Source organism: Balaenoptera musculus, chromosome 4 (genome assembly GCF_009873245.2).
Source record: "Balaenoptera musculus isolate JJ_BM4_2016_0621 chromosome 4, mBalMus1.pri.v3, whole genome shotgun sequence".
Lineage (NCBI taxonomy): Eukaryota > Metazoa > Chordata > Mammalia > Artiodactyla > Balaenopteridae > Balaenoptera > Balaenoptera musculus.
The window spans coordinates 133,106,634-133,128,560 of NC_045788.1; the positions used below are offsets into that span (position 1 = coordinate 133,106,634).

At 41.4% G+C, this 21,927-nt stretch overlaps 1 protein-coding gene across 3 annotated transcripts in view; it reads left to right on the plus strand.

Moving 5' to 3' along the window:
• IFNAR2 (interferon alpha and beta receptor subunit 2) overlaps nucleotides 1-21,847 on the plus strand; it is a 32,737-nt gene extending 10,890 nt beyond the window's left edge. The window contains exons 2-9 of one of the 3 annotated variants that reach the window (XM_036849999.1): nucleotides 2,413-2,504; nucleotides 3,612-3,653; nucleotides 4,871-4,994; nucleotides 6,344-6,516; nucleotides 8,507-8,667; nucleotides 10,087-10,255; nucleotides 15,760-15,890; nucleotides 18,053-20,019. In XM_036849999.1, the coding sequence (XP_036705894.1) occupies nucleotides 2,450-2,504; nucleotides 3,612-3,653; nucleotides 4,871-4,994; nucleotides 6,344-6,516; nucleotides 8,507-8,667; nucleotides 10,087-10,255; nucleotides 15,760-15,890; nucleotides 18,053-18,112 (915 nt within the window). In that variant the 5' untranslated portion in view covers nucleotides 2,413-2,449 and the 3' untranslated portion in view covers nucleotides 18,113-20,019. Of the gene's footprint in view, nucleotides 1-2,412; nucleotides 2,505-3,611; nucleotides 3,654-4,870; nucleotides 4,995-6,343; nucleotides 6,517-8,506; nucleotides 8,668-10,086; nucleotides 10,256-15,759; nucleotides 15,891-18,052; nucleotides 20,020-20,054 lie in introns of those variants that run through there. The other 2 variants (XM_036849997.1, XM_036850000.1) reach the window with 2 other exon arrangements.
• Nucleotides 21,848-21,927: the final 80 nt, after the last annotated feature.

Here is a 21,927-nt window from a genome sequence, read left to right on the forward strand (position 1 = left end):
TGGCTAGCTGGTCCATCGCGGGTTAAGTTTCTAGGTCAGCCTTGATTCAGGTACATAGCGTGGCCAGGAGCAGAGGTTTAAAGACATTTCAGAGTCACCAGCACGCTGTGGATTGGGATAGCAGATCCTTGGAAAGGGGAGACTCAGGGTTTGATTTTCCCAGAGCCCATCCCAGGCTGATGTGTTGGGTGGCTAGCAGGAGAGGGTTCCCAGCGTCCTTCAGGTGCAAGTGCATGTGTGCACCTGTGGGGAGTGGCACTGGCCCTGAGTATCCCTGTGCATGAGAGAGTGCTCCTTGGGCTGGCTGTGTGCCTGGGGGGACCGTCTCTTCCTCCTTGCTACCCTCCTGAGTCTGGTTTGCTTCTTGAGTTTGCTACTTCAAGGCATGCTCGCATTTTCATTTTGACTCGGGGCTTGATGCTGCCTCAGTGTTTTGCGGGACAGAAGAATACCCAGTTGCTTGGATGGAGGGAGACAAAAGCTCCGAGGGAGAGAAGGAATGAGACCGATTGGGGGTTCCTTAAAATGTTTGAAGAATTCCTTTCTCACCTTGGAGGGAGGAAGACTCTGTAACTCAGAATGCAAGTGCTAAGAAAGAAAATACCTTTAAGTCTGAAAGCATAGAACCCAGAAGTTTCTGCATGGTTTAAAAAACACAAATAGCACTGGCAAATCAAAGGACAAGTGACAACGGCAGAGAAAAATAAAAAAAGACGTGATTCATATCGCAAAGGGCCAGTTTCCCTCATACTTAAAAAGCTCCTTCAAACCAATAAGAAAAAAAAGCAACAACTCAATAGAAAAATGGACAAAGATACAGACAGTTAACAAGAAAGGAAATAGCTCTTCCGTATATGAAAACATGCTCAGTCTTACCCAGAATAAGAGAAATACAAAATGAATATTAGTCCGAAGACAACTTTGCATTTATGAATTTGATTTTTAGAAATCCAAGAGCTTGATGGTTATCATGATCATAATTATTATCCATCCCCACAAGCTCTTCCTTTGTGGGGAAGCAGAAATTCTCACACGTCGCAGGCAGTTGTGTACGTTGGTACAGCCACAAGCGGCGAGAGTGTGACTGTTTCTATCAAAATTACAAATGCAGGGACTTCCCCGGTGGTCCAGTGGTTAGGACTCCGTGCTTTCATTGCAGAGGGCACAGGTTCGATTCCTGGTCGGGGAACTAAGACCCCACAAGCCACACGCTGTGCGGCCAAAAAAAAACAAGAAAAATTACAAATGGCCCCTCTGTGCCAGGTCTCTTCTGTCTGCCCCTACAAACCCAGCCTCCACCTTCCCCACCCTTTACTATGCCCTGGGATCCTGTCTTGTATGGGTACAGCTGCCCACAGCCTTGTCCTGTGACTTCTGATTGGGTTCAGCCAATGGGGAGCCCCAAGTAAGAGAAGACAGTGAGGAATGTTTATCCCTCGGGCCCCCTCGCTGCACAGTCACTTAGGGTCGGCTTACATCCTAGCTCCTCACACAGGATTCTCTCCTTCCAAATTCCAGTGTTGATATCTTCCCTCTGCACCTCAAGCCCAGGATGATAAGAACCCCTGCTGTTGTTAGTTTCAGATACTACACTCTTCCTTATGGTTGGCCTGTATCTGGCTATTTACACATTTGTAAATAGTCCCTTGATTAAAATCTTCCTCAAATTATCCTAACTTGAATGTGCTATTTCCTGCTGGGACCCTGACTGATACACGCTTTGGCCTAGCAATCCTACTTCTGGGAAGCTTTCTCACACTTAGACGTGACATGTGCAGAATAAGGCATTTCCAAGATTATCCATTGCAGAAACAGTTGGGAGCCACTCAAATGTTCGTCGTGGGGACTGATTATATAAATCATGGTACGTCCATAGAGTAGACTGTGCAACTATTTAAAAAAACAAGGAAATTCTCTTTGATGCTAATGTAGAAAGATCTCCCAAATATATTTTTAAGTAGAAAAAGCAGGAATTGGACAGGGAATGTATATGCTATCTCTGTGTAAAACAAAGGGGTGGGGGGGATAAGAGTACATATTTGTTTTTGCTTATGCATGAAGATATTCTGAAGGACTCACCAAAAAAAACAAATAAAAATCGTTTTCTGAAGGAATCAAGACTTTTCACTATTTACTTTTTTGTATGTTTAAAAGTTTGGAACCAAATGACTGTGTTATCTGTTCAAAAGTTGAATTTAAAATTTCTCCCTGCCTAGGTAGGGAATTGGTCCCAGAAGCTGAGGTAAAGCTGCTCGTGTAAATGGGGTAAATGGTCCAGCTCCCAGAAGGGCAGAGGAAACATGGAATCAGGAATTTCCTGCTGATCTTTCATTGTCTTGTCTTTGCCCGTTATCTTTGCAGTTTAATTAGACACTTCAGCATTTTGATCACCTAATATTGATTGCTTTTCAGATGTGAAAGTAAAGAAAGGACATATAAAATAACAAAGATGCTTTTGAGCCAGAATGTCTCAGCGGTTGGACCACTTAATTTGTATCCCATGGGTAAGTGTTACTTTTCTCATAGTAACACTTTTCTCAGGGTCCTTTTTCTCATAGTAACACTTTTCTCAGGGTCCTTTGCCAGGGACCCTGTTAGGGAGTACCCAATTGATTTCCCTGCCTTGAGGATCCAGTATCAGCTGCCCAATGTCAAGAGCCAACTGGAACGTAGATAGGAAACAAACATTAATGGTTTGATTCACAATGGGTTTCTGCCCTACTGTTGTCTTAGGAAAACAAACAAATAATAATTGACTTAAGGCTCAATAATGAACGGGGTTAGCCTCACTGTAATTTGAAGAGTAATTTCCCTGAATACCTTCATTCTAATCCAGGGTGGAGTTTATCACTCTACTCCTACATTTGGAAAGAGGCCAGACGCCTTATCTCCCTCCTCATCACAAAACCAAACAGTCATCCCTGAACTTTGGTTTCCACACTTCATTTATTATTGATTTCTTTTTCTATAGTCCTATTCATTTGTGCCTTTTCTTTACCATTCTTTTGATTCTATTTCAGTATCACTGTGTCATCTGTTCCATAGTTTATCAGTAAGGTATCCATGAGTGGGACACTTCTCCCCCGACAAGTGCCATGCATTGGAGAGTATATGACAGCCTTGGTCCCCCACCTACTAAAAATGCCCCTAACCCGCCACCCGACTCGCCAAGTCGTGGTGACATCCAGGAAACAAATGAGAATCCCCACTTCCCATCACCAAGACCTTTCTTCTTCCACCAACCCTGGTAAATATCTTTACTTGGAAGTTTTTTAATTAGCAACATGCTTATTCATATTCTGAGAATTGTTCCAAACAGATGACTGCTTCTCAGGACAGTCCCTCAACCAGCCAACCCTCATGACTAGTATCAGCTCCGAAACATCTTATTTTGGATCCAGTCAGGACAAAACATCCTTAGACAATGCGCTGCTTATACCAAAGTCAGCTCTCTAAGAACCATTTACTTGAGCTTTTTTCTTTAGCGTAAGAAAAGTCTCAATCCAATATAAATACATCTGTGAAGAAGAATCCCAGACTCAGAGCAGCAATCGTAAATTGAACCTGGTGAAAGTGTTGTTGCTTGTCTAACATGTTTTTCTTCTTCCCAGTGCACATCAGCCTCATGTTTGGTATTTCGTACGTTTTGCCTGGTAAGAGATTTTTCTTGGCTTGACAAAACTTTGTGTAAGGGTCAGAGTGTTGGAGTGACCATTTAGAAGTCAAAAGTGTGGGAAATTTGATTCCTGATCCCAGATCTGTTGCCATTTTGTTTGAATCTTTTTCCTCAAATACTTTCCCTGTTAAAGGAGAATTTAGCCAATACCGGTTTTCACATTTGTCTCATAAAACTATTATAAGAAATTAACACTAGAGTTAATCTTTAAACCCCTTAAAAGAATATTCACCTCTTAATATTCTCACTAGTAGAAGAATGAGGAGACACAGACTGTACCAAACAAAAAATCATCCAGAAATAATTTCCCATTAATTTGCATTCTTCCACCTGCTACCTGGTACCTGGTACCAGATAAAGGAAAACACATTTTTTAAACTAAATTTCTTACCTATATATAAACCTGTCCACAAAACATCACTATGCATTAAATATGTATCCAGCCTTGTGATGACCACTGGGGGAATGAAGATTTGGCAACCAAAAAGCAAAGGCCCAGGTCCTAACCATAGGAAACTTAGATGCTTTTTGAAACTTTAACCATATAAGGCAGGGTTTGGCAAATGCAGCTGTGAAGTCTCCTTTGCTGCTGCCACTTCCCAGCTACCTAACATTACATAACTCAACGTCTCAATTTCACAGTCTGTAAAATGGGTTTGTTAATAGCACCTATCAATACTTCAGCATGGGCTTGGGGATGAAATGGAAGATTCAATCTGGACACACATTCTCCCTCTCCTCTCTATGATAGGGAATAAGCACAGTGGGGAATTCAGAGGAGGGAAAGCTTGCCGTGGGCCAAGCTACTTAGGGGGACTGGAGAAGGGGTCGAGGGTTGACTTGAGAGGATGGGTGGCCCAGGATGACATAGATTGTTTTGATCCAAACAGCCGCTGAGAGTCGGTGGTAATTGGGTGAGCCCAAATTCTGTTTACACAGTGCTGAGTTCCTGTTTCCTAAGCTTGTCCACCCTGACAATGTGTTACTCATCTGTTAATTGTGTTAGCTCATTTCTCGTGTCCAGCAAAACCAGTTCCTTCTGTGTTTCCAAGATCCCAGGGCTCTTGGGAGGGCTTCTCTGCTAGAAGTGTTGGGCTCCAGATCCCAAGGGACAGTTTGAACAGTGGCCAAGGTACAACGCTGGGCTCCAGGTTTCAATCTTTCTTTCTTTTTTTTTCCTCTTGTTCCCTTTAGATTTTTCAGATGAATCTTGCACTTTAAAGATGACATTACGAAATTTGCAGTCAATCTTATCATGGGAATTTAAAAACCATTCAGTTGTACCAACTCACTATACATTATGGTACACCATCATGAGGTTGGTTTGACATTTCATTTTTCTCTTGCTAAATATATTATCTTTCTATAATGTGGGGAGTGGGGAAGAGGTGATCTTACTTGTGATAGAGCTTTTCTCTCTCTCCCCCTCTCTCGCCCCTTCTCAATTTCGGTTTTTTAATCAGAGCTTTAAAAGTCTAAAGACAAAAGACCCATCCATTTTTAATTACACTGAATACTTTAATAACCCAAAGTTATTTTTGACAAAGCTTGCATTTAGAACCAAAGCTAATTTCTACATGTCAAAGCCTCAGAAGCAAAATAATTATTGTGTCTGTTTTTCACAATTATTTCTCTAATTCAGTAAGTCTGGGTGTTGAAAAGTGCTGCATTTTCTGAGGACAGAAGTCCAAAGATCTGGTGATCATATTGATGGGTTGTGTTTACTTTCCTTTACTCAGGGAGGCATGTGGCACATCAGAAAGCTGTGTGGCCCAGACTAAGACAGGCCCAGGTCCAAAGTCTGGCTTGGTCACTAACCAACGCAGAGTGCAGCCTCTCTGTGCAAATCTTCCTACTTAGGGGTTGCTGAGGGACTCGTGACCTAATGGACGGAGCCCTCTTTGGCTCTCTTCTTCCCACGTCTAACAATCACCCTCCTAAGCCATTACTTTGATCCAGCAGCCCTTCGGGGTGTCCTTTTGTTGGCTGTTTATTTGGCTTATAGATCTTGCTGCTGCTGCCTGACCCACTGGAGGGCCTCTTGTGGGTTTCGCTTTGGCACCTGCTAAAGTCGTTAAGTTTCTCCCTGCGTTAGGCAGTCACATGTATCGCCCACCTACCTTTTTGAAGCTTAAGAGAGCAGATGTCTGTGTTGTCCCCATATAGCACAGGCTGACTTAGGACTGGACCATGTGGTCCTCAGCCAGAGAGAGAGGGGGTCTCAGCAAGGCGCATTCATGATTGTCCTGTAGGGGCAGGGAGATCTGGGGCCTCTGCCATGAACGCCCAACATTTGCTCGTTCATTCATACAGCAAATATTTCCTGAGCACCTACTACATGCCAGGGGTCAAACCATGAACCCAAATCCCCGCTCTCTTGGAGCAGACATTCTGAAAGTAGGCAGAGATATCAGTAAACAAAGATATAATGGGGCAGGCGGTGGCAAATGGTATGAAGAAAAATAGAGACAGGAAAGATGGATCAAGAGAGAGGGGTGGGGGGCACGGGGTAAGGTGTTCCATTTGAAATAAGGTGGTGAGGGCAGATGACAACACAGGGACATTTGAGCAGAGCTAGACAGGAATGTGGGAGTGGGGCTTGCAGTTAATGGATTCTCGTCACATAAATGCTGAAGTTTTCTTTTACCATTTCTTTGCCTTTCAAAGTAAACAAGAAGATATGAAGATCGTTGGGGACTGTACAAATATCACAAGATCATTCTGTGACCTAACAGATGTGTGGGTAAACATGACAGAGATGTACATCCCCAAAGTGGTTGGATTCAGAGGGAACGCAGCTCTGGTCAGTTGTATGGGCTCTTTCTTCCTGGCAATGGACAGTGAGTCGATCTTGTTTATTATCTTCACCATCATCATCTTCAAGGTCATCGTTATGTGCTTTCGCAGGGCTAAGGTTCACCTCCTGGCCCTGCTACTTCCAACTCTGTAACCGTGGAGTGGTGACTTTTCTTCTCTGAGCCTCCGTTTTCTTCTCCCAAAAGTGGAATGCTAACCTGTCCTTTGCATCCATGCCTGTACGAGGCAGGCATTCAGGCAGTAGTAGCTGCTGTTTTTCTTTTGAATTTATTTTTTATTGAACTATAGTTGACTTGCAATGTTGTGTTCGTTTCTGGTGTATAGAAGCTTCTACTTTTTGCTTTGTTTCACAACCCGACAGGTAGTGGGGTTCGGAGTTCAGATGGCCTGTAAGAGCTGTCACAACTCCTTGGGCCAATGTTTTCCTTAATACTTCAGCCCCTGCCCCAGATCAGAGCCCAATAGCTCTTGCACGTGTGAACGCCCAGATGTGTGCACACGCGGGGCCCAGACTCAGAGAAGACTGGATCCCAAGAGCGGGTCTGCCCTCTCTTTCTTTCCCTACAACTGGAGTCAGCTCCCTTTGGCACTTGTGTTAACAGCTACAGAGCAGCTGGCAGTGGCTCTCAGCCAGACCCCATCACTTCTTCAGTGTCCTGATCTGCAGCCTGTTTCCAAGAGAAAGATTCGGCTTCAGGGCCCTGTTAAAGGCTGTGTAGGTGTATACTCGCACATATGTGCTTAGCAAAGCACGTATTCAGATGACAGCTGAATCCTGCTGTAGCTAACTTAGATACTGATGAGCTTCTCTGGAATTGTGGAATTGCCTGTTTGTGTTTGTGTCCACAGAGAAAAGAGATAACCCAACTTATAGAGCACGTTACTCAGACCATTAAAGAATGTATATTAAAATAGTAATGAGATATCATTTTTCAAGGCTCAAAATGGTAAATATTAAAAATATGTAAATACCCAGATTTAGAGGAAATGCAGGGAGCGTGCTTTGACACAGCCTTTCTGAAGGTCTTTGGCAGTATGTATTGAAAAGTTTAACATGTGCCTTCTCTAATCCAGAATTCCATTAATAATTTGTCCTAAAGAAATGATTACAGCCAAATGCAAAGATTGAGCTCTAAGAATACTCATTGCTGTATAGATTCTATTCAGAAAACTTAGAGCCAATCTAAATGTTCAAAAGAGTGAATCAGTTAAATTATGGGACAGCCGCTTAGTGGAATAGAATTAGCTGTGAAAATTTATGATGAAGAATCAGGGTCAGCGACTTTCTGTAAAGGGCCAGAGAAGAAACACTTTGGACTTTGTGGGCCATGTATGGTCTCTGTCGCAGATCCTTCATTTGTTCACAACTCTTTCAAAAATAACAACCATTCCAAACTTGCAGGCTGTGCAAAATCTAACCCACGGGCCATGGTTTGCCAGCTCATGATGTAGATAAACATGCATTAATATGTTTATGAAATAAATTAAGTGAAAACATATACCATGCAAAACAGTGTAAGAATAACTTAATTTTAGTTTAGATGTGTGTGTGTGTATGTGTGTGTGTACACTAGTTCAGTTTTTATATGTGTAGATATATTTACACACGTACAGCATGGACAAAAGAGGATTAACCACATTCAGGGACAATCCTGTCTGTATTTTCTGATATTTCTGCAATGTTTATGTATTATTATTATTATTATTATTATTATTATTGTATGAGAAGAAGTCATTTTCACTCTTGTGTTTAGAATACAACCTGAAAATTGGGGAAATACTGACTTTCATCCCAAAATCTGTCTTCCATTTCTTGTGGTAATAGTAAACAAATCACTTCACTTTTATTGTTCTCAGTTTTTCACCAATAAAAAATATATATAACCCACACCTCAACGAGGGCCACGGGGAATTAAAAGACAGTTGTAAAGAGGTATGGTTGTATCATGACAATGGTATCATTACGGTTATGCTATTTATTGACTGACCTTGGGCTTTGTCTTGTTTTCTAAGCACTGCCTTTGGACCCACCAGAGTTTGAGATTATTCGTTTTACAGACCACGTCAGTGTGAATGTGAAATTTCAGTCTGTCGCTCCCAAGATACTAAATGAGGAAGAATTACAGTTTTACCTAGCATTAATTGAAGAACAATCAGGGGGGATCGTTAAGAAGGTAAGTGGTCAAAACAGTCCTGAGTTGGCAATGAATACATTGCCAAAAAAAAAAATCTGTAATGATTTGAACAATTACAACTGAAGGGTCTAGGCTTCAGTGTGGTCTGACTTCAGGAAAGAGGTCTCCGTAGTTTGTGTATAAAGGGAAGTAGAGAGATGCTGTGGTAGCTGGAGGGAAAGGTGAGGTCGAGGGAGGGACTTTTTAAGATGGAAGAAATGACAGCATGTTCGTGTGCAGAAGGAATGTTCCGGGGGGTGCAGGGCAGGGAGCAATGTCTGGGGGAGGAGATGAGAGTGGACGGAATCTCGTGAGCATGAGACGGGGTTGGCCTTAGGCTCGGAGCAGGGACTACGCATCCGAGTCACAGTGGGAGGGAGCTTCCGGTGAAACAGGCAGCAAGCATTGCCGACTTAAGATCACACGATGACCACAGTGACTAACGCCAGGTATGCAACCCAGACGTTCTGACTCTCCACTGTCGGTTTGCAGTTTCCCTTCGAGGACAGCCCTCTCACCATGACACTTCCTCTGGTTTCTGGCCCTCTTCTTCCTCATTGCTTGTTTTCCAGGCATGAGCTTTTAGTTTGCTACGGGGGTGGGATGTTAAAACATAATTCCTCCTCCTTTCAAATATAAACTTGCAGAAAAATATTATTATAGAAGGCTGTGTTTGAGCTGGTGGAAATCCTCATGTATAAAACTACTGATAAGGATGTACTTTGAAAACTATAAAACATTATACAAAAGTTATTCTTCAGGAAAGAACCTTCAGATCATCTCCTTAATTCCAAAATGGAACAGAAGTAGCTGGCGAAGAAGAGGCAAAGTGTTTTTAGGGAGAAGACAGGGAAACTAGACATCAGCCTCAGTTCTGCCACAGATAAGCTGTGTGGCCTTGAGGAGGTTACTTAACCACTCTGAGCTGCAGTTTCCTCACCTGGAGAATGGGAAGAATGCCTGCTTTGCAGACTCTTTTGGTAATCAAATGAGTTAATATGTATAAAAGCAATTTCTGAAGTATAGACACATATCATTAATGAAATAGGATAATCTTATTTTCTTATTTTTGCAAGATTATCTTACTGCAAACATGACATCATGGAGACCTTTACTCCTCGTTGTGACTTTTTCCTCCTCATTTGTAAAAGGAAGTTGTTAGACTAGATTTCATGGTTTAAAAATGTATGCGTGCATGTGTGTGTGCGTGTGCATGTATGTGTGTGTATACGCGTACATGTAGTTTTGTGATAAATTGCTTGCCCCAAGTAACTTATAAAATACTTTTTCTTGCCAAGCCTGTGATATTTCTATCCCTGTTTAAGATCTGAAGACAAATCTCCAAAGACTCTCTTAAGGCTTGCCTCTAAATGAAATTCTCACTTAAAGTCTTACTGATTTTTTTGTTTATTTTTACAGCATAAACCCAAAACAAATGGAAACATCACTGAAAATTTCAGTTATGTCATCAACAAGTTAATTCCAAAAACAAACTACTGTGTATCTGTTTATTTTGAGCCTAAAGATCCGAGAAAAATAAATAGATCTCCCTTAAAATGTACCCTCTTTCAACCTGGATGGGAATCAGGTATGACAGTTTTTGAAAATTCATGTTTTGCTTTTCCTCTGAGGGAAAACCTGTTTCAAGAAAAGAATCTGAAAGTTGTGGAGCACTAAAGGCATTTCTTCCAACACAGGCACATCACAGAGATGTTTTCTGTCAGTCAGTCTCTACCGTGTGGTGGAGTCACTTTTATGTTGCCATACCATGGGGACAATCAGGTATCTTCCTTTTTAACATCAGAAATCCTCCTGAAGTGGAAATGCTTTTATTTCAGGGAGTCAGGATCAAGTTCAGTTCTGTGTGCCCTCAGCCCGGCCATTATTCAAGCCAAGTGCTGGAGGAGGCTGGGTTGCTGAAACAACTGCCTGCAGAGGTATCAAAGGGTAGAATGATGGATGTGGTAAGGTTCATATATGTGGCCTGGCTCTCAGGAAGGTTGGCTGTAGCTCATAGATGAAAGAGAAACTTGCCAGTGTGAATGAGATAGTCACTGCTGAATGCTGAAAGCCCTTCTGTGGCCAAGGCATCAGAACAGTACACAGCATGCTCCCTGAACCTTCCTTCGAATGGAGGAATTTGCAGGGAGAACAATCCATCAGCCTTAGGAACATCCACTGCTGATTATTTTCTCGGGAAGTCACTAGGTCTCCAACTGTTTTGCCAAAAGTGAAAAACTCCCCCGCAAAGAAGCCTTTCTGAATTTCCCAACCCCAGTGAGAGTTTCTTTAATGCTCTGATCTACCAGAGTAAAAATAAAATAAGATGAGATTTATAAGGAAGTGACTGTAAGTGCTATGGCTTACTTGTGTATGAAGTGAGTTTCACTAACCAGTGCCTGGCACATCAAGGTGCCTGGTGTTTGCTATAACTCCAGGCAGTGTGATTTTGTTCTCCAGTATTCCTCAGAATCAAATGATACACAGGCTAATTTTAAAGGAATGATACACAGGCCAATTTTATTTCATGACTTTAGCTTAAATAATTTATATAATGTCAGTTAAATATGGGCAAACCTAAAACTGCATACAGATTCTTCATGCCTACAAAAATGTAAACCCCAAACAAATTAACATATCTGTGTTCTAACACCAATTCTCAACATCAACCAAGTGTCCAGAGGTTCGATTCATTTCTGATACTACAGGGAGTTAGCGCATGCCCCACAGGTTAAGGGGCTCAGTCCCACAAGACTGCCTTCACTACAGATGCCAGCAAGTCCTACAAGTCCTACAACTTGCCATACAAGTCCTAAGTCCCCAGGCTACCCACACTTCTGTCCAACCTGGCTACAAATTCAGAGGTTCCCAGATTTAATAATTCGCTAGAATGACTCATAGAACTCAGGAAAACACTATGCTTACTCTTACCATTTTATTATAGAAAATACATCAATGGTGAAAAAAAAAAAAAAAAGAAAATACAAATGAGGAGCCAGATGAAGAGGTACATAGTCTGGAAGGTTGCAAGTGCAGGAGCTTCTGTTCTTGCAGAGTCGGGATACACCACCCTCCCTATACTTTGATATGTTCACCAACCAGAATTTCCCCAAGCCTCACTGTCCAGAGTTTTTATTGGGTCCATTACGTAGGCATGGTTAATTAAATCATCGGCCATTGGTGATTAACTCAATCTCCAGCCCCTCTCCCCTCCCTAGAGGTCAGGGGTGGGACCAGAATTTCCAGAAGTTCAGCTCATTAACATAAACTCAGATATAGTGCCCAAAAGGCACTCCTATCACTGAGGAAATTCCAAGGGTTTTTGAAATTCTGTGCCAAGAACCAGGGACAAAGGCCAGATATTATTATTATTATTATTATTACTATACCATGATCTTATAAACAAACAGAACTGTGAAACCAATTGAATGAAGAAATTATTTCTCCTCTGCTCAGCAGAATACTTCTGTACTACAAATCTGTGGGGGGGGGGGTTCCCACACCAAACACTTCTTCCACATTAGCTCATTGTCATACAATTTAACTCAATTCTAACACCATCTGCTTGGAGAAAGCGTCAGATCCCACAAGTTAAGGGCTCAGTCCCACAAGACTGCCCCCCCCCCACTTAAACCCAGTTGCAGGTTCACGTTGTCACGTGAACTCTGACCAACGAGCTGTAAATTGGAGATTCCCACAATCCTCTCCTTGGCTTTGATAATTTGCTAGAATGGCTCACAGAACTCAGGAAAACAGTTTACTTACTAGATTCCTGTTTATTATAAAAGGTTGCAACTCAGGAATAGCCAGAAGGAAGAGATGCATAGGGCAAGGTTTGGAAGTTCTCCAAACCCCATCATTTAGGGTTTTTAAGGAGGCTTATGTAGACATGACAGATTAAATCCTTGGCCATTGGCAATTACTTCAACCTCCCGCTTCTCCCCTCCCCAGAGGTCAAGGGGTGGGGCTGAAAGTTCCAACTCTCTAAATCACAGGGTTGGTTCCCCTGGCAACCAGCGCCCATCCTCTGGGGCTTTCCAAAAATCACCTCCTTAATGTAAAGTGAGGTTGAGAGGGGCTTGTTATGAATAACAAAAAATGCTCCTTTCACTTTCTTTGCTCTAATCACTTAGGAAATTCTAAGGATTTCAGAACTGATGACAAAGACCAAATATGTACTTCTTATTATAAATCACAATATCACAGCAATAAAAAACTCAGTAATATGACATGACAGACAGTGGTTTGCTGAAACTCAGTCTGCACTTGGGTGAATCCAAGCCTGACTAAAGGCACTGCTTCTTTGGAAGTTGATATCCTTGTTCTGTGATGGTTCAGTGTCTCCCCTGACTTTTCTCTGTTTCACCCACTAAAAAAGAAATGGTCATGCAGCAGCATGCTGTCCCATCACTTCATGTTTCCTTGGTGTGAACACATCACCTTGCATATTGTCAACCTCCATTATTTTTATCATTACATGAGACGGTTAAAGTACAGGTGTGCCTCACTATCCAAATATTTCATGTCCCAATTCTTGTCTGAAACTTCAGGAACCAAGTAGGTTCATATAATGTGGCCCCTCTCACTATCCAAACTGGCCGTGTGAGCCACCCTCAACTAGCCAAACTCAGGGACCAGGTGGGGAATTCCTGAAGGATGACCTGGAACCAGAGTTAACTTACTGGGACTCAGTGGTGAACACTGGTATCTTAAGGCAGTATTGATATGGGGGAATTTAGTCCAGAGAGCTGGAGAAATGTCTCCCCTTTGTCAAACATTAAACTAATTGGTTGGCTTTTTTCAGTAAGGTCCTGAGGGAAAGCTGTGCTTATCCGTTTGACAAAAAAAAATTTTTTTTGGCCGTGCCACATACATGCACAGCTTGCGGGATCTCTGTTCCCCGACCAGAGATAGAACCTGTGCCCCCTGCAGTGGAAGCGCAGAGTTCCAACCACTGGACCACCAGGAGTTCCCCATTTGGCAAATATTTATCAGGGGTCTACTATGTGCCAGATTCTTTGCTAGATACTGGGGATACAGCAGTGAACAAAACAGATAAAAATTCCTGAGCTTATGGAGCTTATATTGGGAGACAGAGAAACAAGATTAAAAAATAAAATATATAGTGTGTTAAGTGATGGTAAGTACTATGGAGAAAAATTAAGCAGAAAGGGTGCAGGGAGGGGGGCAATTTCAGGTAGAGGGTGGTAGGTCTCTTTTAAACAGGGTGGTGTCTTGTTTACATTCCCTAGAAGCGGAGCCAAAACCAAAATTCTAGTTCAAGTGACTCACTGGGGCAGGAGGAGGGGTGGACACATGGGTCAGAATTCTATGACATCATTGCTTCTCCAAAGAAATCACTTTGGTTCACAGAATCCTCTTCAGGAATGTAAGCTCTATATGTGTAAGAATTTTGTATTATAAAGGTGTGCCTTTATGGCTAGATCTGATTCTAGAACTGCCATTGATATGACATGCCTTCATTCATTCTTCTTTTTTTTTATTGGAATATAGTTGATTTACAATGTTGTGTTAGTTCCAGGTGTACAGCAAGGTGAATCAGTTATACATATCCACATATCCACCCTGTTTTAGATTCTTTTCCAATATAGGTCATTACAGAGTATTGAGTAGAGTTCACTGTGCTATACAGTAGGTCCTCATTAGTTATCTATTTTATATACAGTAGTGTGTATATGTCAATCCCAATCTCCCAGTTTGCTCCCCCCCCTTTCCCTCCAGTAACCATGAGTTTCTTTCTTACATCTGTGACTCTGTTTCTGTTTTGTAAATAAGTTCATTTGTACCATTTTTTTAGATTCTACATATAAGCATATGGTATTTGTCTTTCTCTCCCTGACTTACTTCACTCAGTATGACAATCTCTAGATCCATCCATGTTGCTGCAAATGGCATTATTTTGTTCTTTTTTTTGGTTGAGTAATATCCCATTGTATGTATGTACCACATCTTCTTTATCCATTCGTCTGTTGATGGACATTTAGGCTGCTTCCATGTCCTGGCTATTGTAAATAGTGCTGCAATGGACATTGGGTGCATGTGTCTTTTCTAATCATGGTTTTCTCTGGATATATGCCCAGGAGTGGGATTGCTGGATCATATGGTAACTCTGTTTTTAGTTTTGTAAGGAACCACCATAGTGTTCTCCATAATGGTCTTACCAATTTACATTCCCATCAACAGTAAATGAGGGTTCCCTTTTCTCCACACCCTCTCCAGCGTGTATTGTCTGTAGATTTTTTGAAGATGACCCATTCATTCTTGATGGGAATGAAAGGGGTTTGTGAATCTTCTGCCATCTGAGGGAGCAGACCTTCACTGAGTTTCTTTCTGTTCATTCTTTAACCTTCTGAAAGACTTTAAAAATATATGAGCCATCTTTACTTTTTCCTCTCCTGTATTTGTTTTGCCTGAGGCTGTGGCTATAGGATTAATATTAATAAAAGTCTTTCTGGAAATTTAAGAGAGCCTTAGTTATGTAACTATTGATTTCTTCTCAGTCCAGTTGGACTTATGGAAGAAAGCTATTTTCATTCAGAAAATTGAAATTTTCCAAAAGTAATTTTGACAAGAAACTAAAGGAGAACTCATAACAGGACAAAGCAAGTTCTTGGCTCCTGGCGTGGCCAAAGTCCAGCTTCAGAGTGATGCAGTTGTTTTCTTCAGACAAACTCCCCTTTTCCACTCCTCCCTGCCTGCCGTGCATGCTAACTGTACCTATTGAGCATTGGAGACCTGACTAGTGTGACTCAGAAAGTTTTTGTTTTTTTTAAATTTTGATAATTTACCCTTGAATGGTCACATGTGGCTAGTGGCTACCATATTGGACAGTGCAGTTATAGAGCATAATTATCAACTGGAAGAAATTTTACTTTTAAAAACTGAATTTTTATCATTTTTTTTAAATGTGTACTTGGATTACTTTCCATTCTTTGGTATTTAACAATAGTTTTTCCAACTTTTGCCCCCTTGATAAACCCCTCCACCGCCAGATCAATGTGCATTTAATCCCAACCGCAATTGTTCATTGGATTTATTTTGAAATAAAGCCATTTAATTTTTCATCAACAGAGTCATCAGAATCTGCCACAATAGGAGGAATAATTACTCTGTTTTTAATAGCTGCTGTCATCATAAGCACTGTAATGATGCTGAAACAGATCGGTTACATATGCTTAAGAAATGATTTCCCCAAAGTTTTGGTACGTATTTTTTTTAAATTCCTGTCTTTATTTTTCATTTTAACTTAAGAATTTTTATTATACGCTTAAATATTTTCACAGAAGAAAACCCCATTGTCTCAGAACATCAAGGTGTTTTATCACTCTGGGTTCTTTTCCATCCCTATAAACCTCTATTTTGAATTTTCTGCTTTCTTTTTATACTTTGTCCACATATGATTTTCAATAATCACATAGTTTTCCATTGTTATTAATGTCTTCTTTTTCCCTTAATCATTTCTCAACTGTAGGGCATTTGGATTGATTTCTTTTCCTTTCATGTCTGTCTTTGGCCATTATGAATAATGCAACGAACATTTTTATACAGGTTGTCTTTTTAGTTTGGATTACTTCCATGGAATAGATACACAAAGTGAATTTATCTTATATAAAAATATAAAGAATTATTTTATAATGCTAGTGTCAACATAGAGATGGACACCTTTCTCCAAAGCTCTGCTGGCATTAATTAATCATTTTTTCTACTTTTGTTCATTTATCGTAGTATAACTGTCCCCCAGAGTTGCTCTTATTTGTGTTCATTGTTAGTGAAGCCAGCCATTTTGTCTTCATATTTTCTCTCTGCTACCTGAGGCATATTCTTCCTGCTCAGAGCCTTTAGCACTCAGCCAAGTCTGGGTATTGATCTTACATATTTCTAAAGCCTCCTCATGTGTTTTGACTCAAGCACTTTGCCCATCATTTTTCATTTTCCCTATCGTGTCACTTTCCTTCTACATTAGAAAATAATCAGAAATATCTTATTTTTCTATGTTTGAACTCATTCACCTTCTTCTTCTAATTTTTTTAACAGCCACAAATAAATATCCCTCCACAGGTGATAAAAGTGTAGTCTTTTTATTTTTTAATTCTTTTGTTTCTTTAAAATTTTTTTAATTGAAGTATAGTTTATTTACAATGTGTTAGTTTCAAGTGTACAGAAAGTGATTCAAGTGTACAGGAAGAATATATATATATTCTTTTTCAGATTCTTTTCCATTATAGGTTATTACAAGATATTGAATATAGTTCCCTGTGCTATACAGTAGGTCCTTGTTGTTTACCTACTTTATACATAGTAGTATGTTTATGTTAATCCCAAATTCCTAATTTATCTCTTCCCACCCCTGTCCCTTTTCCCTTTTGGTAAACATAAGTTTGTTTTCTATGTCTATGAATCTATTTCTGTTTTGTAAATAAGTTCATTTGTATCATTTTTTTTAGATTCCACAAATAAGTGATAGCATATGATATTTGTCTTTCTCTCTGACTTTCTTCACTTAATATGATAAACTCTAGGTCCATTCAAGTTTTTGCAAATGGCATTATTTCATTCTTTGTTATGGATGATGTACTCTTCTTTTTCTTGTTCTTATTTGTTCGGGTTGGGTTGGGGGAGGGATTGTTTGGGGGGAGGGGTGCTTTTGGAGTTTTTAATTACCATTAGTGTTTGAACCTAGATGGCATTTGGTTGTAGCTTATGAGAAGTAAATTGCTCTGTGCTGGATTTCATCCACACTATGATCCCTGTATTGCAAGAATGGTTGGTTTTTATCTATCCGTGTAACTTTTATCTTTGTGTCTTTAACAATGTATATTTTGAATCTTTTATGTTAGTGTTCAGTTGCAAGTTTATTCTCAGCCTTCACTCCAACTCTTCTGTTGGCCATGTACTGCTTTGGCCTTGAGGTCTTAGGTAAATCCCACTCCAATTCATATTTCTCATGCAGCCTTGAGATATAAAGGCCCCTAGCACCACACCCATCACCTCCTAGGTAATCTTCTGCCTGAATTACCTAAACTCATTACTAACCCTCCTCCCAGGTCTCCCTGGGGCTCTTCCCATCCTTAAAATGCACCCAAATTATATGCCAATTATATTTATACCTGTTATTGTGCTAACCCCAAGTAATGACAGGAGGTATTGTTATCTTGTGTCTGCCTGGTATTTCTCCATTAAAAATTGTTACTCTGTGTTTAAGTAAAAACTCTAGGAATAGTAAAACAGAACACCCTAGGTCTAGTATGTTTGTGTACGTATGTTTAATCAAGAACAGATATTAAAAATTTTAAACAATGTCTTTTCTCTCTCTCCCATCCCCCTCCCCTCCCCCTCCTTCTCCTCTTTTGCATTTAACAAATAGGTGTTGTGTATTTACTGTGTGTCCACATGTTATAGGTGCTGGGGATCTAGATGTGAATAAAGCAAACAAAAAATGTGCCCTTATGGAGCTTAAAGTCTGAAAAATGGGGGAAGAGACAATGATAATTTATAGATGATATGACTGGCTAAGTAAGAAATTCAGCATCTGGAGACGAATTATTAGGACTAATAAGTTTAGCAATGTGTTACACACAAAATAATCAATATAAAAATGCTTGCGTTTTTATACACTAGCAACAATCACTTAGAAAACAAATATATTTTTATATAAGTTGCTTTTCAACATCCAAGAAACTAAGTACACAAATCATAGCAAAAAGCTCTGTGAATTTTCACAAACTCAATGTACCCACATAACTCACACCCAGATCAAGAAAGAAAACATGACCACCTCCCCAGAAGTCTCTCCTACCTATTAGTCACTGCCCACATCCAGGATAACCACTTTCCTGATTACTAACAGCATAGATTAGTTTTACCTGGTTTTGAACTTGGAATCATACAGTTAAATGGAATAATGTGATTTAAATGAAAACATACCGTTTTTATAATACCATTACAATGGTAATAAAAATATTTTAAAAGCAAGGAAGATATCTAACAGAAGATGTCACAAGCCCATTGTGGAGAAAATTATCTAACCTTATTGAAAAGCATTAACAAAGATCTAGTCAAATGGAGATCCCAGAGACAGACCCACATATGTGGAAACATGACTAATGACAAGTAGGAATTGCAGTGGGGAAAGGATTGACAGGTCAATAATTGTTATCTATATGGGGGGAAATGAAATTGGATCCCTACCTCACACCATACGCAAACATCCATTTCAGGCTTATTATAGACTGTAATGTGAAAGGCAAAACTGTTAAAAGTTTTAGAAGGCAATAAAGGAGATTCTTACTTTGGGGCAAGGAAGATTCAGCAGAAACCATGAAGAAAGAAAAGTGATACATCTTCTTACATTAAAGTTGAGAACTTCTTTCCATCAAATGTTACCATAAAGAGAGTAAAATGTTAAACCAGAGACCGGGGAAAATTACATATAGCATAAATAATCAACAAATAATTGGCATCTAGATTATAGATTGTATAAAGAGCCCCTATAAATCAATAAGAAAAATGATGAACAACCCAATGGAACAATTCATCCCAAGGCTAGGTCTGGATAGAGTCAGGGAAAAGTAGGCTTGTCAAATTGGGCAGCCTGAGCAAGAGAACAGAGAGGAGGAGGATGTCAATGATGATTCCAGGTCTGTGAAAGGAATCTCGTGACCACCCTCCTCAGCGTGACCCCATTGTAGCCAGTCTCCTTAGCCCACCTCACCTTCTGTGTCCTGGAGGTGCTGGATCAGAGCAAGCTGCAGTCTCCCTGCTCTTCTCACCTCTGACCCTTTAGGGGTCACCTGCCTCTTTAAGGTCCTGCAGTCCAGAGGGCTTTGACCCCAGTGGAAATGGGCTCCCTTGAATCTCTCCTTACTCACAGTTCCTTGACACCCTTAAGAATGTCAGCAGTCCAGGGCTGAAATCTATCCAGATTAAATGGATAGATTCCCCTGACAAGCAAGAAGCAGCGAGGAAACAGCAGCAGGAAGGAGCGGGCCAGTCTCTGCTGCAGGCAGCCTCCTGGTTTGAAACCCAGCCTCCACCACTTAGTATTCCTGAAGCTTGTGACACTTGGGCAAGTTTCGTAACCTCTCTGCCTCATTTTCTCACCTGTAAAGTGGGGATAAGAATAGTAAGCCTACTTCATAGAGCGGTTGTGAGGGTAAAATGAATTATAACGTGTAGATGACTAGAAGCAGTGCCCTGCAAATAGCAAACACTATGTAACCATTAGCCAGTATTGCCGTTGTTGTCGTCATCGTCCTCATTACCACCTTCCCCATCACTGTGTAGTTAACCTCATTAAGTTTTATTATGTCAGAAAGTAAAGAACAAACACTCAGAATTGATACCCTCTGTTGTTTTTTTTTTTAAAGAATTTTTATAAATTGTCAGTCTGTGTATTTCCCGAGCTGCCTCCGTTGGAAAAAGTGGCTACCGTGGAGGTCATTCACATCAACAGAAAGAAGAAAGTGTGGAATTATAATTATGATGATGAAAGTGACAGCGATAATGAAGCAGCCCCCCGAATAAGCGCAGGTGGTTACACCACGCACGGACTAACGGGCAGGCTGTGTCCCGCCTCTGTGTCCTCGGCCACCTTGGAGGACTGCAGTGACCTGGCTACTGAGGAGTGTGACCTGCCCGAGCCCAAGGCTGGTGCTGAGGCCCTGATGGCACCAGGGCCCAGCCCCTGGCAGTCGGAATGCACAAGTAGGGGCTACCAGGGGAGAGGGAACCTGCTGCAGGACCACTTTTCCGAGGAGGACAGCAGCTCCACGGAGGGGTCTGGGGACAGAATTGTCTTCAATGTGGATTTGAACTCTGTGTGCGTGAGGGCCCTTGAGGACAACGACGACTCAGAAGTCACTCCAGTGTTACCATCTCGTCCAGAAGAGACAGTCGTGCTAGAGGACCCCGACGAGACAGAATCGGACCTTCTGGTGGCCAGTGGAGAAGGGACACAGCTGCCCTTCCCCGGCCCCTCTGCGGAGTGCCCGTGGCCTGAAGATACTCCTTCTGATAAAAGTGACACTTCCGAGTCGGATGTTGACATGGGGGATGGTTATGTAACGAGATGAATGAATCAAGAAATATTTAATTGGACACCTGCTACCTCTGGTGCTGTCCCTCCCAGCACCCCCACTTGCTCCTTTGGGGTCTCCAAGTGTTCTCCGAGGGAAGGATTAGGAGATTGGTGACATCATCTGTGCAAATTCCCAGTCTGGGGGAAGGGGAGGTGGGAAACAGTATTCTGGTATCATTCAGTGCGTTGTTTACCTGTTCAAAGTGATTTGCTTTGAAGGGAAAAGGCCCTGTCCATTCCCTTTATTCTCATGGGTGTCTAATGTTTCTGTATCATGTTTCCCAGAGTAAAGAGCAGGGTTTATGGCAGGAACAGTCAGCATTGTTTTCCACAGGCTCCAGGAAAGCAGCAGAAAAAGGGAAGGGAGGCTGGGCTGCGGGAGAGAAAGCGGCACAAACCAGGAAACAGAAGCACACGCTTCGGGTTGGGTTAGAAGTAGGGAAGGTCCAGCCAAGTCTTGGGCACCTCCCAGATGATATTCTGTCGCCTACACTCTTGAAAATTCAACTCTCAGCCCCTTGCACAACCCTCCTCAATCTGAGTGAGGAAGACAGACACACCATAAATAACTAGTGCGGGGCGGGTGACTAATACAGAAACATTTGCATAAGGGAGAGGGATAGAATCTCTGTGTCATATTTTAAGATTTAATTTTGTACAATGGTTGGAGGTTGGTAAAAAAGAAAACACGCTTTTTAATATAAACTTGGGAATGTCTTCAGAGTTGTTTCTTATTAGACAGGATATATATGCAGCAGATGTGTGGTTCTGCTGGCATCTCTAGGTTGCACAAAACTCCCTCCAACTCTGTGCAGTGGCCTCTGGGGGCCAAAGGCACATTCTCCCTCCCTGCGTTCAAGTTCATGTGAGGTGTTCTAGCGACAGGCGTCAGGCAGTGTCTTACACCCCCTGGTACTTACCCTGCTCTGGGTTTTCCAACCTCACCACTGCAAAGCTGAAAAAGAGGAAATTAGGCAGTGTTGTGAGAGAAACGATTATTGCCAAAGAAATGACTTGGCTTTGTGTTGTTGCTTATCCCAGGGGGGAGGGGGGAGTTACGGTAAAGAAGACCCTCTCAAACTGGATTTGCTAATGGAGTGCTTTAAAATCAGTTTATTTGCGGGGAGAGGGCATTATAGAGGCCGTGCCTGTTCTCTGGAGAA